Here is a 25010-nt window from a genome sequence, read left to right as displayed (position 1 = left end):
TGCACAATCACGATGAGGAGGAGGATTATGTGGTTATTTTGAGAGTCACAGCTTACAGTAATGGGCAGCACTTCTTGATCACACAGTATAACAAGGTTAGGGTCAGGGATGCAGACTAGGATTGGTCTATCCTATTGGTCCTACCTGGGGTCAAAGTCAGAACTCACTGACAGTGCCTGAGACACACATTCATTATTCCTGTGGGATTCACACATTAAGAATGGTTGCCCACTATTGTCAATTGTTACCTTTTTTGAGGATTATTAGTAAAGCAACGTTACTTGCAAAGTCAATAATATTTATTTAATTTCCTTATAATGGAAAAAATTTGTAAAATAGATTGAAGTCCCAATCGGTACAGTTCTCTTTGAAACCTTCCCTTTTCCTAGTGAAAGTCACATTTTCATTTTCTAGTTTGATTAAATGACTGCTCCTTGTCCATGTGGTGTTGGGCAATATATGATGATTCAATCTCTCTCTAAAGCACGGTGGCCTATTAAGTCTCTTGAAAACAGATTAACCAAAACACACAGCAAACACATTTATTTCCTGGGGTTCTGCTGCCAGTCAGAAGCAGACACAAGACGCTTACCACTCAGAAAAGTCTGCTTAAGATTGCTGGTGTCCAGACAGAGCCGAGGAGATGGTCTTTCAGGCGTCGACACCGAGCTTTTGAGACTGGAAACCAGCGTCGAGCAGGTGTCAAAATCCCTCCAGACTTTGTCATGGGTGTAGGTGGCTTTGGACTTCGACGGAGTGCAGCCCATCGTGGCCTCTCCATCAGCCTCAGATGGTCGAATCTCTGTCACACAGCAGCAGGAATAGCAAGGAGGCTACAGAGCGTACTCCCACGGTTACTCCGGCTACTGATCTCCCCCCTTTTCCCCTCAGCAGGTCTATGAAGGGTGGGGGAACTCTGACGTAAGTGCTCTCCAAAGAGACATTTCGGCATCAACGTCAGACCACCTGAAGTGGAGCTGCATGTAGAAAAGGTTTCAATTATAAAAATCTGCTGCATTGTTTAGGGTTGAGAGGGGGAAGGGGCTGTTAACAATGTTTAGATGGCCCTGGGAATAGAGAACCAGGTAATTAGTTATGCAGTAACCAAATCAAATAAGTGCTGTGAAATTAATTCCCACTTTCTGTTTAAATTAGGTCACAATCTGGACTATTTAAGAGCTTTGCCATCTTAAAATGATAACCAAATATAGGGAAAATATTGAACATATTTATACAACACACACACACTGGCATTGGCTGAATTTCACTGGTGGATGAAGCAATACTCCTGCCAATTTTAGGCACTTCAGGATGCCACGGGATGAACTGCACAATATAAATGCAAGATCCATCCATTTATCCATTTCCAATAACAGCTTCATCCAGTACAGGGTCACAGGGAGCCAGAGCAGGTGAATGCGGGATATTACAGATATTAACTACCACTCCTTTGCCCGATGTAGGAGCATGAACCGTCTGCAAGAGTATTTAAGTCAAGCCAAGCAGCTAGACACCACTATACTGGCCAGTAGCTATGTGCTTGGTGTTAGGCCTCAAACCTATGTCTTGACTGAAGGATGCTCCTGTTTTTGGGGGCAGGGATTTCCATCCTGACATTGTGCTCCTTCTTTAGCCTTTCTTATAGTCTGTACTCCTTGTGATTGTGTTTAAATAATCTAGAGAACCTAATTCCTGAGAAAGGGTCCATGAACTCTGCCCCGATCTACTTTAGCAGGAAGTATGTATGGGGAAGTGTCACTAGTTGTGCTCATCATTTTACACAGATCAGTTGTCTTAAATGGCAATGGACAAGAAAGTAACAAAAACTAAGAACCAGTGCACACAACAAATGGAATGGAGAGTAAGAAATGATCAAGCAGACATTTTTCTTTTAATACCCCTTTCAATGTTGACACACTACCATATATGTTGAATTTCCTTGAATTTAGTAAAAAGGTCTAGTTAGAAAGTGTAGGAAGTATGTGCGCACCCACAACACAGAAACTACATCCTTAAAGACAAACACTCCTGTGCATCTACTCGTATCGTAAAGGCGCTTAAGCAAATCCAAGGTGTTATTTTCCTTCCTCACATAGAATTGCATGCCATTCATTACAACTAAACCACCTGATGGTCCCACTGAGGACCTTCTCAAGGTCAGTAACAAAGAGATCAGAGACTTTCCACACACCCATCACCTGAAGTTATAAAACACACCCTCAAACAAGCTCTACATTTCCTGGTTTTGGGGAGTCCCACAAGGACTAGTTATTTCTAATTAACTAAGCTGATAAAAGCTGCTGTTAGGGATGTTATGTGGTTTGCGAAGATTCCTAAATCAATCATCACTGAACTAAATCACAATTGGGACAATTAATATACATCCACATATAGAAAAATCTGAAATATAGAACATACAAAAATGAAAATATCTGTGGGGGGAAAAAGCTAAACAAATAAATAAAATGCACAACTTTGTAAAAATAAATTCACATGCCGTTTATTATATCAATGCATTAGCTGGAAAACTGCCAATCTGTTCAGGTCATTTTATTTATTCAATGATGTAAAAATCCACAGGTAAGTAATACATAGCTGGCTTGAGAGTGACAATTGAGAGGGTGGACGTTCACGGCCGCTGCGTTTCCTCCCCTGGTCAGGGTGGTTCGGGTCAGTCTCGGCCCACTGTCTCAGGGGAAGTCACACTTCGCAATGACCCCAGGAAGGCGGCAGGCCTCGGCCATCACGTGCTGGTGTCAGACATGGAGGTCTCTAACATCATATCGCTTTCGTACATGTCAAACTCCAGGGGCACGTAGGGCCGTGGAGCAGCCTCGGTGGATTTGTCAGGGTGGGGCGATGTCTCGAGAGCCATGATGCCGCTCTCCTCCAGAGGCTGGGGCCTGAACTCGCTGCTGTCCACCGAACTGTGGTTGAGCATCTTCATCAGGGCCGGAGTGCTCAGCGTACTGCGCAGCTGGTCCTTGATGTCAGTCCCTGAAATTGAACATAAACATCAGAACAGCTGCTTTTGCAGGTAACACATATATACAAAGCCACCACGGAATGCACTGTAAATAAATTATTAAATTGGCTTCATACCTATGTAAGCGTCGGCATCTCCAATGTACATCTCAATGCAGTGCGCCAGCATCGTCACAGAAAACGTGTCATCCCTTTTAAGACCGAGAGCCTGTCAGAATTCGCACGAGAATCAGTTGTGACACGACCGCAAAACAAATGCTTCAAATCAAATGCATACACTTAACGAGGAACTGCACCACAATTTTTTGAATATTAAATCTGTAAGCTGTATACATTATTTTAAATATGGCAATGTCGCAAATAGTCTTGAAGTGAAAATATATGTATAGGAATGTGCACATACTTATACATCAAATAGTTTTTTTTCCTGACATTGTGTATATATGTGTGTGTGTATGTGTGTACAGCTCTGAACATTATCTAAATCAATAGATATCAAAATCCACATTTCAGTAGCGGTGTGTCCACTAATGTATGTATTCGAGCATTAACATAAGCAGAAGAGATGGGATCTTTATGCACTGGCAGTCAGACACCTCAGCGCTGTCAGATCAATAATTCATGTGGAAGAGACATCCTTATACTGCTTTATACACAGCTATGAAACTTTGGTGTCAATGGAACAAATGGAACATATCCAGGGTCAGACTCCTAGTAGTATGTAATATATACAGTTAACACAATTAAGATTAAAAAACATAACAAAACAAAAAACTGTGGTGCAGTTCGCCTTTAATTGGCTAAAATTAAAGATAAAAAAGAGCTTGATTTAGATACATATAAAACCTTACACCTTGATTCTAAAAATTTAGAAATGAAATGGTTATAGTAAAACCACATAAAACATGTAATATACGCTGCTCAATAATACAAGAAAAAATAAGCTAGGAATCTGTTGGAGTTGGATACTTCCAAAAAATGGCACTTGTATGTTACCCAGTCCAACAATTACAAAAGACTTGAGATCTTACTGTGTGAAAATAGTCAATTGCACTCTCGAAGTCTCCCATGAGGCTGTGCACATATCCAATAGCAGAGTATGTGGAAGCATGCTGGGGGATGAGCACGAGAGCCTGTCGATGATACTCCAAAGCCTGGTCGTACTTCCTACAGAGAGAACAAGCATGTGAAAATCAGGCTGTACCAGCAAGGAATTCAGAGACAGATGCTCTTCCCCCCCAAGAAAAGATTGATGGATTATCCCTTTCTATTATACATTTTCAATCACAATTCTGTTATTGCAGGTATGTGTCAGTCAGTTAGGAGTAAGTTAACACATTAAAAGAAGAAAAATAACTGAAAAAAACTGAAGTATATATGATATTATATTATACTATTGTGTAATATCAGATATCAAACGGAGAACGGTGCTTTGTAAGATCTTAAAAAACGTAGAACAATCGTCTATTCTATGTATAAATGCAACACAAGGTATAACAGGAAACAAAGGCACACGAGTGATTTATCCATGGAAAGAGCAGAATTGAGAGAGCTCTTTTAATGAACACGTGTGACTAAAAATAGTTAATTCTGGAGAAAGGAGCTCAAGTGATCTACACCTTGGCCCACAAATAATATACACATACTTTATACACATATACAGTGGGTATAGGAAGTATTTACCACCCAGTGCACTGAAATTTTCATACATTTAAATTGGATTTGTTTCCTGAAGAGGAATTTAATTAATTGCACCCATTTGAAAGCAGCTGTCCTGCTTACAGTGGAACATTAAATTATGCCACATTTACAATAGGTAGGCTAGTCTGCCAAAGAAAAACATTCACAGAAGTGATATGCATAACTAGCCATGGTAACAAAAAGGCACTTATTTAAAGGGACAGTTCTTTTTTTCTTTACAATTACTTTTGAAATGAGGAGAAGTTAAATGAAATTAAATGAGAAGTTAAATATGACTGGATGCAAAGACTATGACCTATAGTTTCTGAAAGGGATACTCGATTCTGTACACTTCCCCAAAAAAGCTTATATTGTGCTTTGCACTACAAATACAAAAGGAACAAAATATTGTTTAAGTTGTTCCAGCGTGAGCTTTTTCTCCCCATGCCAAAAACTAACACCCTGTTGTCTCATGAATATTTTAAACTTCCTGGCACGAAAAAACGTCTGGCACAAAGGTGGTTAGGTAACACCTAGTCTATGAAACAACTACCTCTGTGTTGTAAAGAAAAGACATACTGAATACCACAAGCAGATGGAATCCAATGAAAAACAAATGTTGCAGCTTTTTGCTTCCAGAATCTGAGACCATTTTGTTTTTTTATGAAGAATTTACGCGTTGCCACAAGATGACGCTGCCAAATTTCACAAGCATGCTTGGTAAGAATCTGATGAAGCACATTCTTCTTAACAAAGACATAACTCCACAGAATTACTTTCACACGACTTGGATAAGGGAAAACATTTGTTTAGGTACAATTTCATCTCAAAAACAGTGTTGGCACAACATATTGTACAGCAAAAGATCATCACCAAATCAACCCATGCATTAAAGCGCGTACTCACTTGAGCTTTCGACAAACATGGCCGAGATTATTCAGCAGTGGTTCCCATTTATCCACAGTCACCTGCACGCAAATGAAAAAAGACATGGTAGTTTTGTAATAGGTCCAAAACAGATGCAGTCCAAGCCTTGCAACAGATATGCAAGGCACCATATATGCCACCTCATTGTTAGATGTGTATACACTTAATTAGCTGCTCTTAAGAAACAACATGATACAAACATTACTTTGAGACTGATTCCCCTGGAGTGTTTTCAGTTCAGTTTTGATTATATATTTTAAAACCAAGTCTTAGATAGAAGCCTAGTATTTAACTGGGGAATAAATAAATACTTAAAGGAGATGTGTTCAAATGTTTTCTCATAGTACGGAGGGGAAGCATATCATAGGTAAAATAAAAATACATATTTACACAGAATGTGATTAGGCCTAACTGTCCTGGAGCTCACTGAAAATCTGCACAACTCCCAATCAAGTACCACCAGCCATGCGCTCCAGTCATCTACCAATTACTAAGGGACCCTTTCATTAGTGTGTACTATTAGACTTCATTGAAATAAGAGAAATCAGAAGCACACTTAAAAATAAAACATTTAAGACTGGCACACTGAAGAAAAAGGTCACTTCTGCCTTGATGGTAGGGAAGGCTTTAATTAAAATAAAATAAAACAGAACCAGCCTTCAGAGTTGTCTCATTAAAGCAGAGCATAATCAACAAAAGAAGAACAAACATCTCCATTACTGGGTAACCGATAGAGGAAGGAGGGGAAAAAACAAAACAAAACAAAACAGGATTCCAAACAGAATACCTGACCTTTACGATATTTTAATATGATATTGTAATACACAATATCTAAACAACTCACTCGTACTCAAAGTGAAACTAGAGTCAGAAATTCAATTCAGTGTTTTCAGTGAGCAGAACAATGAGCAGCATTCAGGATTTGAAAATTGGTTCGAGATTTTAAAGAAAACTTTATAAAAACTATGGAGTGCTCTTTGTGTAAACAATGCGTCTATTCTATTTCTCACCCACTGAAGAAGGGTTACCCCGTTAGGAATACAGGAGAACAACAAGTCTAGATCAGATACACACGGATTGTCTGCTAGGCACTGGCTTTGCTACCTGAATACATCGTTATTGAATACTGCGTTTGTTCATTTAAAATCTTGAAAGACATTGCAGGTTGAGAACAGAAACTATGTAATTAACTTGTTAAACATTAAATCTGTTATCTTTAGCAAAATGAGAACAATAAATACCTCACTTCCAATGGCTTTTATTTTCTCCATTGCGTCAAGAAACAACTTTTCTGCCAACTTCAAGCTGAAAAGTTCAAGAATTCGGTTAGTTTGTCAAAACATGCGACACCTCATCTGTTAATCGAGTTTTTATTTAGAGTAGCACCCATCGCTCGTTTTATGAATTCAAATCCCATCCTTTATTGTACCTTTCATTGTACAAACATTACCCTCGAGAATCTGCCTTCTGAACACCATTTGGCAAACAGTAACCATCGTTTGCATTAAAGTAAACTCCATGTCACACCTTTGGGCTGTATGGAAACCTCTTTCTAGAAAATATGGGTCTCCAAACATAAGTGTGGGGGGTCTAAAAAAAAAAAAAAGATCAATTTTTCAAACAGTTATCCCACAAAAATTACGCTGTGAATGAAATTTACTTACTCTTCGTTCTGGAAGGCCACCACTCCAACTTCGTGCATCACAAAAGGATCCTCTGGAGCGATGCTGAGGGCCTGGCTGAAAAACTTCTCGGCCAGCCTGGAGTTGTTGGTCAGACCGTACTCCAGACCGATGTAGAGCATTGGGAGATGGCACCTGGAAAACCCAGATTTCAAACAAAACATTTGTCTTTCATTTTTACCAAAGCGGTTTAGATTTTCAGTGATGAAGGAGTTAGCAAAATTAGCTTTCTAAATCTTTGCTGGTGAAAGTTAATACTAAGTTTGCAAAGTGAGAATCCACCAAGACTTTGAGATGACTTTTCCACTGGGAATGGCACCCAAGGTATTAATTCACTGATACTATGCAGAACAATTGCCAAAGTAATTTAATCCTTGCCATTTTACATAGACTCCAAGAACAGTGACCTCCAAAGACAGACATTTCATTAAGTGTGTAAATCTATAATTACTATAGATGATCATAGTAAAAACTAATTGCTATTAAAAAGTGGCTAACATAAAACAGGTCAACATAAAAATGACAGGTTCCTCTTACAGCTCATTGTGTGATCACATTGGGGACAACATCCAGAAAGGAAGAGTCCAATCAACAAAGAAACGACACCTTATCAGGTATCCAGTTACAATTTATGATACATGACCGGTTAATGTATTATCAAAAGTATATAATTCACATCTCAAATTCCTTCAGATTAATAATAATAATAATAATAATAATAATAATAATAAATATTCCATGACACTGTGGCCAGCAAATACGTCAAACTTTTCATGGAGGTAATCAATGAGCAAATTACAAGTTGCATTAGGGAAGAAAACAAACTATTGTGCGAAACAAGTCCTAGTTTTAGTTTTAAAGAACCTGATCTACTGTTGGTTAAACACTGGACAGGAAATACTAATATATATCCTTCCTCCCGGGTGTGCAGAAGCAGCATACAGTGAGGTGGACTGGACTCAGACTTGCCCCTTCATGAGCTGCGCAGCAGTGAAGTAAGCTGCCATGGCTTGGTCATGTTCACTCTCCACCGCAAAAGAGTGCCCGTAGGCAATCCAAGCAGGGCCATATGTCCGCTCCAGAGTGGTGGCTTTACTGAAAAGGAGAAACCTAAATAAGTCAGGATGTGGGAGAAATAACATCTAATCCTAAAGGTCCCCAAAATAATCATAAAAATGTTACTTTCAACCTGGTTTGCCTTACCTAAGGTATCTTCTTGCATGCTCGTTTTTGTGACCAACCATTAAATAATAGCATCCGACAGCAAACCATGACACCTGACAAGAAAATATTGTCATTATAATCTGGGTAGCCTTTGCAGCAAATGAGCATTACATTTATCTTATTTGAGAATGTACAATTCCTTATGAAAAGAAAATATCGAAAATACTCTGCATGTTAGGAAAAGTTCAATCTACAGTAAAACAGCCCACAAAATCAGTAAAAGCATTTAGCAATCTAAAGTCCAGATGGACTATATTTCAAATCAAAAGCAAACTACTAAAGACAACAGACTAAGGTTTAATTAAAATCAACTATTCAGATTAATACAGGTAATCTACAAACTGTAAGTATAATGAGTAGTAATTCTAAATTAATATAATATCACAAATGTGTTATTTATAATCATTTGTTATGACACTGAAGCAGGTCTGGACATTCGGCTTACTTTTAAAGTGAAGAAAGGGATAATTGAACTTACTGGGCTATTTGGGTACAAATCCACCAATTTGTGTGACAGGTAAAATAGCTCTGTTAAGAAAAATAAGGCGTTGAAATTAATTTAAAATCGCTTCTTTTCATGACATACAGTTATACTATTCTGAAAGACAATCTTGACTCGGTTTTATCCACCAGGCTATAAAGATGCTTTTTAAATGTGTCATTCATAAATGTTAAAGTGTGGTTATATATACAGTGAGGGAAAAAAGTATATGATCCCCTGCTGATTTTGTACATTTGCCCACTGAAAAAGAAATGATCAGTCTATAATTTTAATGGTAGGTGTATTTTAACAGTGAGAGACAGAATAACAACAAAAAAAATCAAGAAAAACGCATTTCAAAAAAGTTATAAATTGATTTGCATGTTAATGAGGGAAATAAGTATTTGATCCCCTATCAATCAGCAAGATTTCTGGCTCTCAGGTGTCTTTTATACAGGTAATGAGCTGAGATTAGGAGCACTCAAAGTTTTTCTGGATTTTTTTGTTGTTATTCTGTCTCTCACTGTTAAAATACACCTACCATTAAAATAATAGACTGATCATTTCTTTGTCAGTGGGCAAATGTACAAAATCAGCAGGGGATCAAATACTTTTTTTCCCCTCACTGTTTTCCTCTTGCTGCCTGACACTAATAAATGGAGTCCCTTGGAGAGAAATGAATAAAGATCAGCCCTACAGACATTGAAGGAGTGCTCCAAATATAATGAAGCTGTGAGGCAATTCTGCATCAAATGTCTCCCGCAGTCTAAGCTGTGAAGAACAAACATACCAATACTAATAAAGGAGTATGAATCCATTCATCTTTGTTGTAATTGACATGTATTTCCAATGTTTGTACAACATCATTTTTATTTTTTATTTTGTAGAGAATCAAATAATGTACTCAAGAAAACATGTTGAAAATTATGCATCTGAAAAATTACAGATATCATTTTGAAACCAATAAACAGACCATAAGAAACAGAGTCACAAAGCAAAAAATAAAACAAGCTTAATTTTGTAAGGTGGGTTCAGTCACAGAGAATGACGTCTCCCTGTCTTACCATTTGCTTTGCTGAGTTCTACCAGTGTTCCTATGTGTACTGGGAGGCAATTGGCATGGAATGGATCTTTGACCATCACCCTGGGGAAATAAATTGGAAATGACTGACTATGTATTCCTTAACTGTTCATGTTCTAATACAAACATTACAAATACTACTGCTAGGAATGGGGGAAGATTAAAATACACAAAACCTAATGTAAACACAATATATCTCATTAATAAACCAATATAAATCTTAAAATATTCCGTAAATATTGAGTTCTATAATTCTGACTAAGGACTCTGATTTAAGCATTTAAATGAAGTACCCATAACATATTCAGAGTGTCATCTTCACCTTTCCAACTTACTTTTATTCGTCAGCTGAAAACAAAACCCACAATTATAAATCTATTATAGTCCAGCGTGATGACACTTCAGCAGATCCACGGCAACCAGTCATAAACAATAACCATCACTTCCCATTCCAAATAAAGCAAGCTCTAATTATACTTACATAGACGTGAGTTTGTAGCATGTTTTAAAATCACAGTTATAATAATGTCTCTCTGCTAGAGAAACTACAACATCCAAGTTGTCCTGAAGGCCATTCACTGTGTCCGGGATCACTGTTTCACTGGGTTTGTTATACTGGGGGTAAGAAAGCGGGAATATTTTGTCAAAAAAACGATGTCCCGGTACCCCACAAAATTAGCATTTAAATACGTGCTTAAACTACCACCAGAATACATCTATGCATCACCACTACTTATGCAGCCCGGTTGACAAACACATAATTGTTTCCATTTAGGGACTACGGGACTTCATACTATAAATACATTAGTCCATGCATGTTAAACAGCATGAGATGGGTTCATTAAATTACAACCAAACGAATGACTAATAATGTATGTTTTTCAAAGACGCTGATTGCCAGTAGCAAATAAAAACCAAACTGTTTTTTTGATGCTCACAAGAAAAATAACTGATGATATGGTTAATTGATATTTTTAAAGCACTTGAATCTCAAGAACAGATCTAACACGTTACATCAATTGAGGTTCACTGTCATATATCTGCAGTTATTGACCAGAACACAGCCTTCCCACCCACCTTTTTCAATTTACTTTCAAAAAGAAAACGTAGCAGTTCCTGTTCTTCTCCTGTACATTGTTGACTTAGAGGAAGGGACTCCAAAAAATCTTTTTCTTCATTATAAGAGAGAGAACGAGAGATGCATTAGGGTACAGTAAGTTTTACTAATATATTCAACTATTTTAACAACTGATGACGCTCTGTTCTGTCGAGGAAATATTTGTGAGCAGCTCACCTTCTTGAGCTGTCAGCATATGATGTGACGTTAAAAGGTCAAAGGCTTCAAAGCAGTACACGTCTAGCTTCAAGGCCTCTTTGTAGCTGGAAGTTGCCAGGGGTCTGTTGTCCATGGCATCATAGATCTTCCCCCGCAGAAGGCAGATAGAGCTGTTGATCTAGATTGCAGGGGGGAAGGTCAGGTAACCTCTTTTATTATTCAATAAGCAGCATCATAAAAGGCAAGATCACACACATCAAATAAAAACAACAACTTTCTAAACAGGGCAGTGAATGTCAACATTTTTTGCTACTGAAACGAGAGATTAAGAGTGGAACGATACTGAAGTTATAGTCGAAGTCATTCAAAAGTTGCAGTTATTTGCAGATTTGCGTGACCCGTCTATTTCACATCTTGAACCTCTTTGGGATATCCAAGTGCCAGTGAATACAGGTAGCAGCAAGAAACATCTCGCAAAGAAAAAGCTGCCATCAAACACGAGGCGTGTAATGTGCAGAGGCAAGTAAATTCAAATTTGGATTAAATCCAGAGGGAAGATGAATTAGATACATTGATTTTCTGCATTCAAAATTGCCCTTAATTGCCTGTAAAGGCACAAAGATACAATTTTATCAGTATGGTCTAGCAATGGGCAGGAATTTGATAAATCTCTGGAAAAACATAATGACTAATTCTTCACAGGTGCCTGGCCACTGCCTCTATGTGATATGCAATAGATTCATGTTCTACCAAAGCAGGTGAGACTAATTACTACATTAACACTTAGCTGTGACTCTTAAATTCCTGGCAGCTACATTTTGTTTTCATCAAGCCCTGGATGTTGTTTTAAGCAGAGTGTGACACAGTGCAGAGCATGAGACGCCATGTGATTTTTTTAGGATTTCAAAATGATAGGCTGACAATTATGGGTTTAAAATCTAGGCACAAATACAGAAATCTCTAATCCATGTCTGAAATATTGTTTCTCCCTTCATGCTGAAGAGGCTGTGAAAAGCCAATCATACTCACTGAGGAGGAAGACATGCCCCAGTCCTTGGCAGCCTCTTTGATGCCATTATCCTCCTTTGCACTTGTTTTGTCGAGCAACTTCTTACTAGCCAGCTCTTCCATGTCAAGGATGTCAAGAGCTTGCTGGTACTCTTTAGCAGCATACTTTAAAAAAATATATGCAATCAACAGTTATCTAATTGTACTTGAAGCAAACAATTAGGTTATGCCCATATAAACATTTAAAGGATAACTACAATCGTCAGCTTCAAAAGTAAACAAGGACACACATATTAATGTATAAATATTTTCCTGGGGTATAAGGAATACTATTACAAAGTGATAGTTACAGTCATTTGATAACATTAGTACCAAATGAAAGACGAATCGTAGGCCTATATTCCACTGTAACACTGTCTCTGTCCCCTCTAGAGAGAGGGAAATCTCCCCCACAAAATTGTTACACAATGGTACTGCTGTGTCACAGGGACACCTACTGTTTAAACATACTAATTACAGTACTGTGCTGGAGACTACCAAGCACAGTGAGCATTGCATCCCTTTCAATAACTATCCCGCACAGTGTCACAGTGACTCCATTTTCAGAGTTACGGAAGAAAAATAAATAAATACTCACATGACATCTAGCAGCAAGATACTGACACGCACCATACGCCTGCAAGGATTGTGAAATACGACTTACTTTTAACGCTCAGAACATAAAAACATCCCATAAAATGTTTAATTTGAAAACAACATTCAGTTAAGATGCAAGACAAACCACAGTGTATGAATGCAAATGACAAGCATGTTAAATAAATCAGTTATAGTTGCTGAACATTACATTTTCTGCTAATTAGAGCCAGGTTTAATAATAGCATAATTTCAGTAGTTTATAATCGACGAGGGTCTTACCTTGTCTAGTTTGCGTGACCGGAGAGCATGAGAGGCCCTGTGGTACTGTGATGTGAGGTAAAGGCACTGTGCCAGCCAGTAAATGTCTTGGGGGTCCTCTAAAGAGAGAGCATTGAGTTACAGCGGACCACCATTCCTCACACTTGGGACAATGCAGTAGGCAAAACATTATTAGGATCTAATCACCAGCATCACTTTAAGAAGTGAGTTAGTACAGTCATATACAAACAGTCAACTGATCAGGTCTAAGATTTATGGGATTAGAAAACATACTATGAAGAGTTTATTCATTTGTTTTATTAATACAGTTTACAAAATATAAGGGAAAGAACCGCACATTTCAATGAGAAAGGAAACAAAAGTCAGCCATGCTAAATAAATGCCTGAAATTATTAAAGAGTAAAGTAAAAGGAAGACAGCCTAACTCTTTGAAATTAGGTGGATGGCTTACAGGCTAACATATTGAGGGCAAGTTATACATTCTTGTCATGAGGATGAGCAGCAGAAGAAGGTGGAGGAGAAGTTCAAATAAAACAATTCTCACCGTGAGACAGTGATGCAATTTTGTCCGCCCAAAACAGGGCACTTTGATACTGTTGCTGCAAAAAGAGGGGAAAACGGTGAATGAAACTGCTCTGCAACCCAGGCTGTGGAGAGCCACAGTTCAACTTAATACATTCAAAAACAGGAGACCTGCGACACATGTAACCTTGTAATAGTTAAATATATATAGATATCAGTCCAGGGTTGCAATTCAGGACTGAAACATTGTGGCAATCCAAGACTGGAGTAGCAGAGCCCTAACTTGTTACAAAGACTATTACTATAAGGATTGTTTGCATGTTCCCAATCATCAATTGCAAATCATTTCACATCTGGTACAGACAATCAAGCACAAACAATGGCTTTTGAAATGACCCCTGCTTTCCTACACAGCATACTGGTTGTCTAAATTTAAACACATGCACAATAATTGTACAAGCAGTGTTAAATGAGTTTTTTCATATTGTACTCATTTGGACAGATCAAGAAATAGCTATTCGGACCATCTTTACACTATAATACTTATAATAATTGCATATGTCACATCAACGGATTGTGCAGACAGAAGAAATGACTTGTATAAGGTTTTATACACACCTTAAGTATAAGTATGTTCAACCTGAATGAAATCGGTTGTCATTATTAGTATTGTCAACATAAAACATGATTTGACTACCACCTTGGGACATTAAGAATTGTTAATTAACGTGATTTTCATTTGTAAATTCAAATTCAATTCAGAGATATGCCAATTATGCCATCTTCAACACAATATATTTAGAATACAATATTAAAACAATATTGTTTCACTTCAGTATTAAAAAATAAATAAATACACCAAGCCAAAGAGGCCTGCCCTATCACTGCATTAACTAACCATCGCTTCAGGAAACTCCTTTAAGACTATTGCATATATAAAGTATTTCCCTTGTGAAAAACGGCTTGGCAATATAGATGATAACTGATATAGTAACCTTTATGGGAACAAGCGTATATTGTGCGACTAAACGAAGATCATCCACAAGTACAACAGCAAATCTTTCTACCTGATCGATATAGTGACGGACACGCTTCCGCAGTCGGTCCAGGTTCATGGTGATCGTTGCACTTATTCCTTAAGGACTCAAAAGTTTGCCATGCTATATTTAAAAAATAAAAAAGTAAGGTTTAGAAACAAACACACACACACACACCGCCTAAATGTAATTATCATCCGATCCCGCGACTTCTGTAGTACCGGCGGTGTTACACTCGCAATGGTCCCACCGGCAACACCGGCTGTAAACAAAGGGCCCGGCAGAAGGGAAAGCACTGCAACTACTGGGCAAATAACTCACTGTGCTCTTAATAATAGTCATCATTATCAATATTATACTGCAGTTTATTTCTATGCTATCCTTCATATCACATCACGTTACCTGCTTGCCCTGGCAGTGGATTTTCTCAGCCATAACTACTCTTAGTTCATGTATTACTTTGTGTACTTTATGTATTTTCATTGCATGCAAAAGTCAGAATAAGCTTTTAGTCTTTAGCTTTGAGCTTTCAGACCACATCGTTGTGTCTCTTTCACTACGTACATTAAAATGAATAACAATATAAAGTGTTTGAAGTAGGAACAGTTAAAGTAGAGCTTATACAAATGCAGACAGTAATATCCTTTATGTATATAGTGAGAGAGAGAGAGAGAGAGAGAGAGAGAGAGAGAGAGAGAGAGAGAGAGAACATTATTGCTGTTTCTCATTAGACAGGTTTAAAACCCTTGTTAAAAACCTTTGATTGGTTAAGGCCTAATTAGTGTTATGGAAGATGCCCATTTTCCCTATAGGCACCTGCTATGTGATCATTATAAAATGTCATGGGCAGAAATTGTTCAAAAGAAAGTCAGATGGAAGACACAACTTGGGAAGTGTCGACTACCATTTCTAGAGAATTAACAAAAAGGAGCAAAATATAATGCACAATCAATGTGAATCTGTTTACATATGGTTCTTTATGCAGTCTTTGCTTAGTCTACATTGATTCACAATCTCCTTCTAAGTAAATGACCTTTTTAACATTTAAAGTAATAAGTAGTTATAATTATTTTACCATTACCTTTTCCATTATGTTTGTGCTTTAGTAGATAACAACTGTAAGATGATTCCCATTTTTATTGTATTTGTTAATATGGGATGACAGTACCCATTAATCCTCCAATACAAACATTTGAATGTGTACCTATTTTAAACCTGGGGGAATGCTTAATTTGCCTAATTTATCAAATAATCATTTCAAATAACCACCTGAGGTCTTGGGTGGAATGACAGTCCGAAGTCCTGGTTGCATCATAGAGCCAGAAATGTTCTACTCTTCATTAATTTTCCTTCCCTCCCTATATATTAAAACATAGGAATCCAGAATGGTGAGACAGAAGAGCAGAATAATTAAAATTTCCTCTACTACAGAGGTGAGCATCCAAGGTGGAAGTTGTGGAAAATGGCACCCATTGGCAGCCATAACTAATTCAGATTCCTTAATGAACACATACTCAGTAACTAGTACAACTAGAGATGCCGTAGTTACCAGTAAGTACCATTCTGCACACTTATGTTGCCTATTTCTGACAGATTGGAGAAGGGCACATTTTGACCCCACTTAGCTTTTACTTTCCAGGATGTAAGACCTCATTTATTGTATTTACTTGTGTAAATTGGAATTTGTACAATGTATTATGTTCTGAATTGCTTTGCTTTATGTAAATCTGAATTTGTAATGTTTGATGCCTTGTACTGCACTGTATTTTTGCACTTTGTATTGCGCTTATATTTTGTAAGTTGCCCTGGATAAGGGCATCTGCCAATAAATAAATAAATAAATAATTTAAAAAAAAAAAAAATAAATAATAATAATAATAATAACATGTAGGTCTGTGTCATCAAGGAAAAGTTAAATGTACAAAAAAGGTACTTTGCATCCAACTTGTAATAATGAGCAGCAGTTGCAACAAAAAGGGTAGTGGGCACACACAGTGGCGTCATGGCTTTGGAGCACAGGGGGCAAATGATATCCATTGTTCATGTTTTTTGTATGTCAAACCTATGTAGAAACATTTCAGTAAATATGATTGATCCCTCGCCACTTCAACTACAGCATGCAATTTAGCGACAGCCCCGTAATCAGCGCATGCGCATCATGGCGTGTGTACCTGGCGGCGCCGGTGTTTCTGTGGCACGTTGAGTGACAGACCTCACACACTGAACAGCACTTTAATACAGCACGCTTCAATAAAAAAAGTGTAGGCTTTTAATTTTACTTTATCTTGCTTATTTTTATATTATCTTCATTTTTATGTGGTAATGTTCCGTTTTTAATCAGTATGCAATCTGCTAAAAACTATTTTTAAGTACATCAGAATAGGCGTTGTTTTATCTCTCGACTGTTGTTTTGTAATGCATTGATGTGTGTTTTTACAAAAATGCGAACTTATGAAAAAATAATAATAGTAAAGCTATTAAATGTTTTTGTGTAACTGGGTGTACAGCATATATAAAGTAGTAGGAGGTGATTATTGTTTAGGGTGACACAGATAAAACAGAAATAGTACAACAAGTAAAGAGGAACTTTGTAAAAGCCTCAGTTGCAATTCCATTGACTTAATTAAGTGCAAACAATTTTTAATGACTTTTTTTTTATGATCAGAAAGGGAGACTAGTTTGATTGTGCCAGAAGATCAACTGGCAAAGAGACGAGAATAAAAAGGGGTCCATTCATGTCCCTGAAGCCAGCTGTAGCAGAAGTACCAGCACCAGTAAGGTTCAGAAAGGTAGGAGGTGGTCTTGCGAGTGATTACTGTTTAGTGGGACTAAAAAGCTCAATTGCAATAATATCTATTTACCCAATTGAACAATACAGTATGTACAGTTTTTTTTTTTTTGGTAATAAATCAGAAACAGAGAGAAAGTTTAATCGTGCCAAAAGATCGACTGGCAAGAGATTATTATATAAGAAAGGGTCCCCACTCCAGCAGTGTTAGATGCCTACCCTTAGCAAACCCCAAGCAAAGATGTTTTAACAGTAACTGGTATCTGAAATACCAGCACTTAGAATACAACAAAATCAGCAGAGCAATACATTAAGGCACACTTACATTTAAAAAGATGTAGGATGCCGTATAGATGTAGTTCAAAGCATTAAATACCAGCCATTTGTAACAATCATGTTTTCCTACTGTGCCCCCCAAAACATTTTGCTGCACAATTTTACCTGATTCAAATATAAACTAATGAATGTCAGATTCATATCTAACACTTTTTATTATGAATTATGATGATACAATTACTACAAATATTGGAATTACATTCTTTATATTTTATAATTAGATCATAAAACAAGTCAAGAAATTAAGGTGTATATCAGGTGCATGCGTATATATATTCACATTTAGGCTTAAAAAGAGTTAGGGTTTTGTTTGTTTTTTGTATTTATTTCGGTCATGGAGCCTAGACGCCAAACTCAACCCCACATACTGTCACAATATATATATATAATATATACACAACAAAAAATTAGTAATTACAAAATAACTATAGTTTAAATTAATTGAGAGAAACCTGCTTCTATGACAATTGAGCTCAAGAAGAAATAAAACAAATCAGCAGCAGTTAAAACTCCTGGTTGGTTTCTTTTTGTTGTGTACAAAATCATTTGCCTGACCATCATTCTTGGTCAGTGTCCTCTTGGTCACTGTTGTGTGCGGTCTGATCGTGCGTTTCCTCCGGTTTCTGTGTTGCAGGGCTGCCCTCTCCCTCTTCCTGTCGGTCTACTTCTGTGGCACACCTCTCCTGTGGCCGATCAGGACCGTCTTCTCTCTCTCCATTCAGATCTGTTTCTCTTTCCTTGTCTTTCTGGACTTCCTTTGTTTTCTTGGAGGACTTGGGTTTGGTCTTAAAATAAAAATAAAAATCTGAGATTAACAGACACTCCCACAATTTTTTGTTCCACAATGTAACTGAAAGAAAACGTCAATCTCCAACACACAATGACAACAAAGGGTTCACGTTGACTATGTTTACATTCGGTTCGATTACAGTGGAAATTAATCTGTCACTGAACAACTGATATTCGACAAATGATACACATTATTTGGGATGATTGAAATGGACACCAGTCCTGGCAGAAGGCCACAATGAAATGTAGACCTCCATTAGTGTAAGGATTGCAATTTGACTGGCTTAACCGTGATTTAATGTGTTGAAGTTTGGGTGTCGCTTCATATTTCAGAGGTTGGTTCAGGTTGGCAGTTATTTGTATCTTATATTTAGCTTATAGTCAGAATGCCAACCCTATGCAACACAACAATTTGAAGCTATGCCCAATCTGCCACTCACTGCAACCTAGTTTAAACCGTGGAAATGCAGTGGAAAAGGTACTTTCCCGACTTATTTAAGGTGGTTATTACTGGTTAAAATTATATATATAATTTTGAATACAGTTTCAACACGAAGGCCCAAAGCATGACACTTTCAATACTGTAATCCAAGCTGTAACACCTAAAAATAAGTAATGACACTTTGGAGGTAAACAGAGTCATTGAAATAGTCTGAACCTTGTTGGGGCCGGCGCTGTTCCAGCTGCGGGGATACCGTGCGATGCTCTCCCGGAGCTTCTCAGTCCGGCGCCAGTCCTCGCGCCACTTCTCTGAGGTGTACTGCGGCCCACAGCGGGAGATCCGCTCCAAGATGCTCTCGTTCTCCCTGGTGATGCGCAGCAGCTCTTGCTGCCTCTTCTCTCTGCCCAGACTACGGATGAACCGGGAAGAACAGACATATTGACACTGATGACTACAAAGACACATTCGCAAGTCCAAATTTGAGGCATTTGATCAGCACCAGTTCCCCAGTTTTTAAGATTCATACACATAGAGGTAAAAGCTTTAGTAACCTATTGGACAACAGCTTGGCAATGACAATGTCATTCAGACACATCACAGCAGAGCCAAGGTTCAATGGGCAATCCAGGTTCCGTGCACCAGTTGAGCCATTTTATTGGCCCAGGGCACAACCAATCATAAGAACATAAAGTTTACAAATGAGAGGGGGCCATTTGATCCATCATGCTTGTTTGGTGTCCATTAATAATAAGTGATCCACGGATCCTATCCAGTCTATTTTTAAATGTTTCCAAATTTTCAGCTTCAACCACATCGCTGGGGAGTTTGTTCCAGATTGTGATGCCTCTCTGTGTGAAGAAGTGTCTCCTGTTTTCCATCTTGAAGGCCAATTTCCATTTGTGTCCCCGGGTGCGTGTGTCCCTGCTGATCTGGAAAAGCTCCTCTGGTTTGATGTGGTCGATGCCCTTCATGATTTTGAAGACTTGAATCAAGTCCTCACGTAGTCTCCTCTGTTCCAGGGTGAAAAGGTTCAGTTCCTCAGTCTCTCAGTAGGACATTCCCTTCAGACCTGGATTAAGTCTGGTTGCTCTCCTCTGAACTGCCTCTAGAGCAGCGATCTCTTTCTTGAAGTGTGGAGCCCAGAACTGTCCACAGTATCCAGATGAGCTCTAACTAGCACATTGTACAGTCTGAACATCACTGCCCTTGTTCTCAATTCTACACTTTTGACAATATACCCTAACATCCCGTTTGCCTTTTTTATTGCTTACCCACATTTTTTGGATGGAGAAAGTGAGGAGTCCACATAGACTCCTAGGTCTTTCTCATGCGTTACTTAATCTACTTCTATTCCTCTAATAGTGTAATTATAGTGGCCATGTTTATTACCTGCATGTAATACCTTGCACTTGTCCACACTGAATTTCATCTGACAGGTGTCAGCCCACAACTGAATATTATCTAAGTCCCTTTGAATAACCTGTGCTGCCGAGATTGTATCAGTTGAGCCACCTATTTTAGTATCATCTCTAAATTTGACAAGTTTGCTAACTATCCCAGAGTCCAGATCATTAATATAGATTAGCAACAGCAAAGGCCCTAGTACTGATCCCTGTGGAACTCCACTAACAACCTCACTCCAGTTAGAAGCGACTCCTCTAATCGACACCCTGTTTCCTACACATCAACCATCAGAGTGTCTTGTTAACCAGAGTCTCTAGATAAGTCAGTCAAGAAGAAAGGCACTAAGCCAGTGAAACTGAGCAAATATCTGCTTTCTTCAATATACATTCTACAGTATAAATCATACAGGACTGCCAAATTGTAGGACCAGGTATAGACTATCCTAAATTGGACAGAAGTGCATGTTTTATTTGTATTCATTGTTGTGAGATGTGGAGGGTGAGAGAATGAATGGGGGGGTTTCCAGTACCCCCAGTAGGTTATTTGAGTGTACTATGCATTGCTGCACAAACCCTAGTGTTGATAGGTATGCACATAAGCATGCACTTGCACATATGCAAACACTTGCCCAAATATAAATAATATAAATGTATTATGGGTACTTTTGGATAAATACAACTGCAGTCTTTCAAGAACTTCAGACATGCCCTTAAAGTTTTGAGAATGGTGATACACTTTCTTTTGAGTCAGTATGCTAATACTTTTATGTTTTGTTTAATTGCAGCTCCATGATTTTACTGACAGTGTACACATAAATGGTGGGGGTACCTTTTATATTCGTAGTCATTCCTGTTGTCAATACGACCCGTGGACCTCATAATGTAAGAAATCTTCCCCAGAAGCATGTTATTGTCTCGTTGGATAATAGTCAGGCGCTCTACCTCCAGCTTTTGGAACAAGACAGAACTCAATAAACATACTGATAACTTTTCACCATGCAGTCCTGACACGCTTATAAATCGCAGAACTGGCATCCTTTCATGCCCACTGATATTGAGAAATAGGCACATGAAGACCAGCAAAATCAGTGCATTTCTTCCAAAGTGAACTGATATTGACCAAAAATAAAGAGAGGTTGGCATTTAATTAGCATAATCACGAAAGACCCTTTGGTTAGGTTGCTTTCGCCAAACTTAGACAACTTCTGAAAAATGTTTTAATTACCTGCAGCTTTTTCATTTTAAGTTCCATGTGGCCGTATGATTGAGGCGAGGTCGTGTTCAACGTAGGTTTTGCGGACTTCACCTAAAACAGAAAAAACGTTGAATATTTCACTGCTGTCTAAGTTACGAGATGGATTAATTAATATAACGTAAAAACTATAGACTTGGGTCATACAAATTGAAGATTGAATGCAATAAGTACTGCGTATTCTTCAGCACAAGCAAAAGAAAAGGGAACTTATATATATATATATATATATATATAAAAAAGTTATTGACACTCCCATTAGATGATAGTTGGTTCCCATGCATAGGAAATTAAATAAACCTAAATGTTCTTAAAAGTAACTTAATTTATTTTAATGCAATCTTGAAAGAAGCACACACGACTAAGAGTAGACTATATATTTGAGTAGATTTCCTTTGTTGGAAGATTATAGAGAATAAAGTTAATTTGAACTCGAATGATTAACCGAATGCATTTTTTAAACGCAATGGTGTGTGTGATAGAGAAATCCAATTAAGACCAAGAAACACAAGCGAAACGTGGCAGCAAACCCATTACCGTAAGAAATACATACATACATCAATCAAGCCAAGCCGCTTGTTTCCTGACAAAAACTGAGAGAAATGAACACAGACGCTTCAATAATATTGAATATTAAGCCTTAACGAAGGTATCGACGCACTAAAAAGCAATGGCAGAGACACCCATTACATGTATAATATCACCAATAAGATACCTTTCTCCTGTGCGCGTCATAGTCCGCTCGGTCCCATTTCTGCTGTAGATATTTGTTTCCACATGGAAGCACGGGTTGGTAGGCGCGGTGCTGCATCTCTCCGCCGGCGATGCGGTGTAGCTGTGCGGCTGTGCGGGCTGTGCGGCTGTGCGGCTGCGGTGTAGCTGTGCGGCTGTGCGGGCTGTGCGGCTGCGGTGTAGCTGTGCGGGCTGTGCGGGCTGTGCGGCTGCGGTGTAGCTGTGCGGCTGTGCGGGCTGTGCGGCTGCGGTGTAGCTGTGCGGGCTGTGCGGGCTGTGCGGCTGCGGTGTAGCTGTGCGGGCTGTGCGGGCTGTGCGGCTGCGGTGTATCTGTGCGGCTGCGGTGTAGCTGTGCAGGCTGTGCGGCTGCGGTGTAGCTGTGCGGCTGTGCGGCTGTGCGGCTGCGGTGTAGCTGTGCGGCTGTGCGGCTGTGCGGCTGCGGTGTAGCTGTGCGGCTGTGCGGGCTGTGCGGATGCGGTGTAGCTGTGCGGCTGTGCGGCTGCGCGGCGGCTGGGCTCGGAGTCTGCGGGAAGGCAGCTCGTCCTTGTGGAGGGTTGCCATGGCTGCAGCGAGGGAGGATGAATAGATTTGCTCTGGCTTTCCAAACAGCCTGCAAGTTATTCAAGTTCGACAACTACATTCATCCAAGCACCGCTCAGCCAGTGAAAGTGCTTTCTAGACCTCCAGTAGGAGTAAAACAAAGACACACACACACACAATGTTTGTTGATTATGCCTCAGATGCTAATTATCTCCTATGTGTATAATTCAGGGCAATGTTCCGTGTGTTGCTGTCTTAGGAACCAGTTCTATACACCTGGATACATTCAAGTATACATTTACTTATTGTTAGTGCGGACACAATCAATAACCCCTTTAGATCAGTCTATATTTCAAAGCGCCTCCTTTATTATAGATGCACTAACTTTAAGGGCAAGCATGATATGGGAGAAACTGTGGATTAACAACTAATGGCTAGGGAGCCTTTAATTGGGGGTTTAAACTGTCTTTATAGACAACAATATGGCATTGCTGAGAGTTCAGGATTAAATGAGCCTCCTGGCTGTTAGCACTTGCCTGAGAAGCGCCTGAGAAGCACTTGAGAAATCAATGACTTGTGACCCATGAAGACTCCAAATCGTTAACAAGTCAAAGAATAAGAAGAAAAAAATAAAGATTTTAAAATAGAAGTGTTAAGCATATTTATAAGGCATTTATGAGTTGGTGGTGTCTATGGTTAGTACAGAGGCTGTGGGTTTTATATCTATAGCACTTTTCTTTTAACCATTGACTCATTAAAGACTGGGGGGAACCTATAATAGAGGTATCATTTATTTTTCATGGTAAAAAACAATCTGACTGAACACAATGGCATACTCTGCTTCCTTTCCTTTCTTCTCTTTTCTTTTTCTGCCACTGACATAGTTTTGTATTGCTTTGACATTTGTTGTCCTACAAAAGGGACAGCGGAGTGAGTCCCCAGCAGGGAGCTGAAGAGCCCAGTTTAAAGACGTCACCAGATAGGGCTGGACTAGTCTTTTGGCGCGACCTTGTTATTTTTGGGGACACACCACATTTCGTTTAGTTCCGTTCGTACCCAACTCCTGCACAGAGCTCATTTATGGACACAATGTACAGCCTCAATGTCATGAATTTCTTCCCTTTCCCTTTCTCCCAAAAGGACCGCAAGAGCCGGCCTAGTTGTGTTTGTTCCCTGTCTTGTGCTTCTTGGTGTGCTCAGTGAGCAGTAGGGCATCTAAGACGGAAGAAAAAGATGTAGCTCATGGTGAGTGCTTTTCTATTTGCTGTTTTTTAATTTGTCTAAAAAAAAACGTCTTCATGTTACTGACACTTTATTCACACTTATCATATTTTGCAGCATGCCAAAGTTTCAGAAGAAAACCACATCTAATTGCTCTTGCTGTGTATTATTCAATCTTAATGTATTTTGTTAAACCAGTCTATATATTGTATGGCATACTGTGCTACACTGGTCAGCTGGATGTCTGCGGATCTCTCCAGATTTTCTTTTGACCTGTTTTAAAAAAAAGTGGGAATACAGGTAGTTGATGTTTAATGTAAAACAGGAGTAAATCAATAATGGTGTCAGAATCCTCTGGTTTTAGTTGTCATAACTCTATCACTATGGACTTAATAAGATTAGGACTAGTACACTTTAAAATGTTAATCTTTCCAGTTTGAAACATTTTGGAGCCTTGAGTCTTTAGGTATGCTGCATTACATAGTTAACTCAACAACTGCATGCTAGGACAACTGAGTAACATTATCTTGACTTGAAAATCAAACTGCAAACAATGAAGGGAAATACACAATATTCTTTTGAATGTATTTAAATTAGTTGAAATTGCCTTCTGAGCATGTCATGGATTAATAATACTATTAATATTAATGTAAACGTAAAGTACATGATACATTTCTTATTTTAATAAT

The 25010-nt window shown here is 38.6% G+C and overlaps 2 protein-coding genes across 3 annotated transcripts; both read right to left on the bottom strand.

The window, feature by feature from the left end:
- Positions 1-1871: 1871 nt before the first annotated feature.
- On the bottom strand, positions 1872-15053 carry cdc16 (cell division cycle 16 homolog (S. cerevisiae)). 2 transcript variants are annotated; one of them, XM_066706783.1, is made up of 18 exons: positions 14849-15053; positions 13804-13858; positions 13260-13357; positions 12982-13020; positions 12366-12509; positions 11355-11514; positions 11138-11232; positions 10542-10675; positions 10044-10123; positions 8977-9026; positions 8478-8551; positions 8244-8369; positions 7257-7409; positions 6834-6897; positions 5572-5633; positions 4017-4152; positions 3103-3193; positions 1872-2997 (listed from the first exon to the last, which is right to left on the bottom strand). In XM_066706783.1, the coding sequence occupies exons 1-18, from the start codon at positions 14894-14896 to the stop codon at positions 2744-2746; spliced, it is 1863 nt and encodes a 620-aa protein (XP_066562880.1). In that variant the 5' UTR covers positions 14897-15053; the 3' UTR covers positions 1872-2743. The 2 variants fall into 2 exon arrangements, with proteins under 2 accessions (XP_066562880.1, XP_066562881.1); XM_066706784.1 differs by lacking the exon at positions 14849-15053 and having other exon boundaries at positions 13260-13355; positions 13804-13855.
- Positions 15054-17589: 2536 nt separating this feature from the next.
- On the bottom strand, positions 17590-23500 carry cfap97d2 (CFAP97 domain containing 2). The gene is made up of 6 exons (XM_066707611.1): positions 23486-23500; positions 22544-23170; positions 21802-21882; positions 21406-21524; positions 19390-19582; positions 17590-18727 (listed from the first exon to the last, which is right to left on the bottom strand). Exons 1-6 carry the CDS (start codon positions 23498-23500, stop codon positions 18500-18502), a joined length of 1263 nt encoding a protein of 420 aa, XP_066563708.1. The 3' UTR covers positions 17590-18499.
- Positions 23501-25010: the final 1510 nt, after the last annotated feature.

The sequence above is a fragment of the Amia ocellicauda genome, chromosome 6, assembly GCF_036373705.1.
Source record: "Amia ocellicauda isolate fAmiCal2 chromosome 6, fAmiCal2.hap1, whole genome shotgun sequence".
In the NCBI taxonomy this organism is placed as follows: domain Eukaryota; kingdom Metazoa; phylum Chordata; class Actinopteri; order Amiiformes; family Amiidae; genus Amia; species Amia ocellicauda.
This window is presented reverse-complemented; position numbering and strand designations above follow the sequence as displayed.

Bases quoted from the DNA above. Each gene is read 5' to 3' on its own strand.
- cfap97d2 (XM_066707611.1), bottom strand. The intron at 21,883-22,543 runs GTATCTTATTGG...TTTCTGTTTTAG, and splicing joins ATGACGCGCACAGGAGAAAG to GTGAAGTCCGCAAAACCTAC. The intron at 19,583-21,405 runs GTACCCCCACCA...GTTCATCCGTAG, and splicing joins AATGACTACGAATATAAAAG to TCTGGGCAGAGAGAAGAGGC.
- cdc16 (XM_066706783.1), bottom strand. From the start codon at position 14,896: ATGAACCTGGACCGACTGCGGAAGCGTGTCCGTCACTATATCGATCAG. The intron at 13,859-14,848 runs GTAGAAAGATTT...CTCTTTTTGCAG, and splicing joins TCCGTCACTATATCGATCAG to CAACAGTATCAAAGTGCCCT. The intron at 3,194-4,016 runs GTAAGATCTCAA...GAATTCTGACAG, and splicing joins CAATTGACTATTTTCACACA to GCTCTCGGTCTTAAAAGGGA.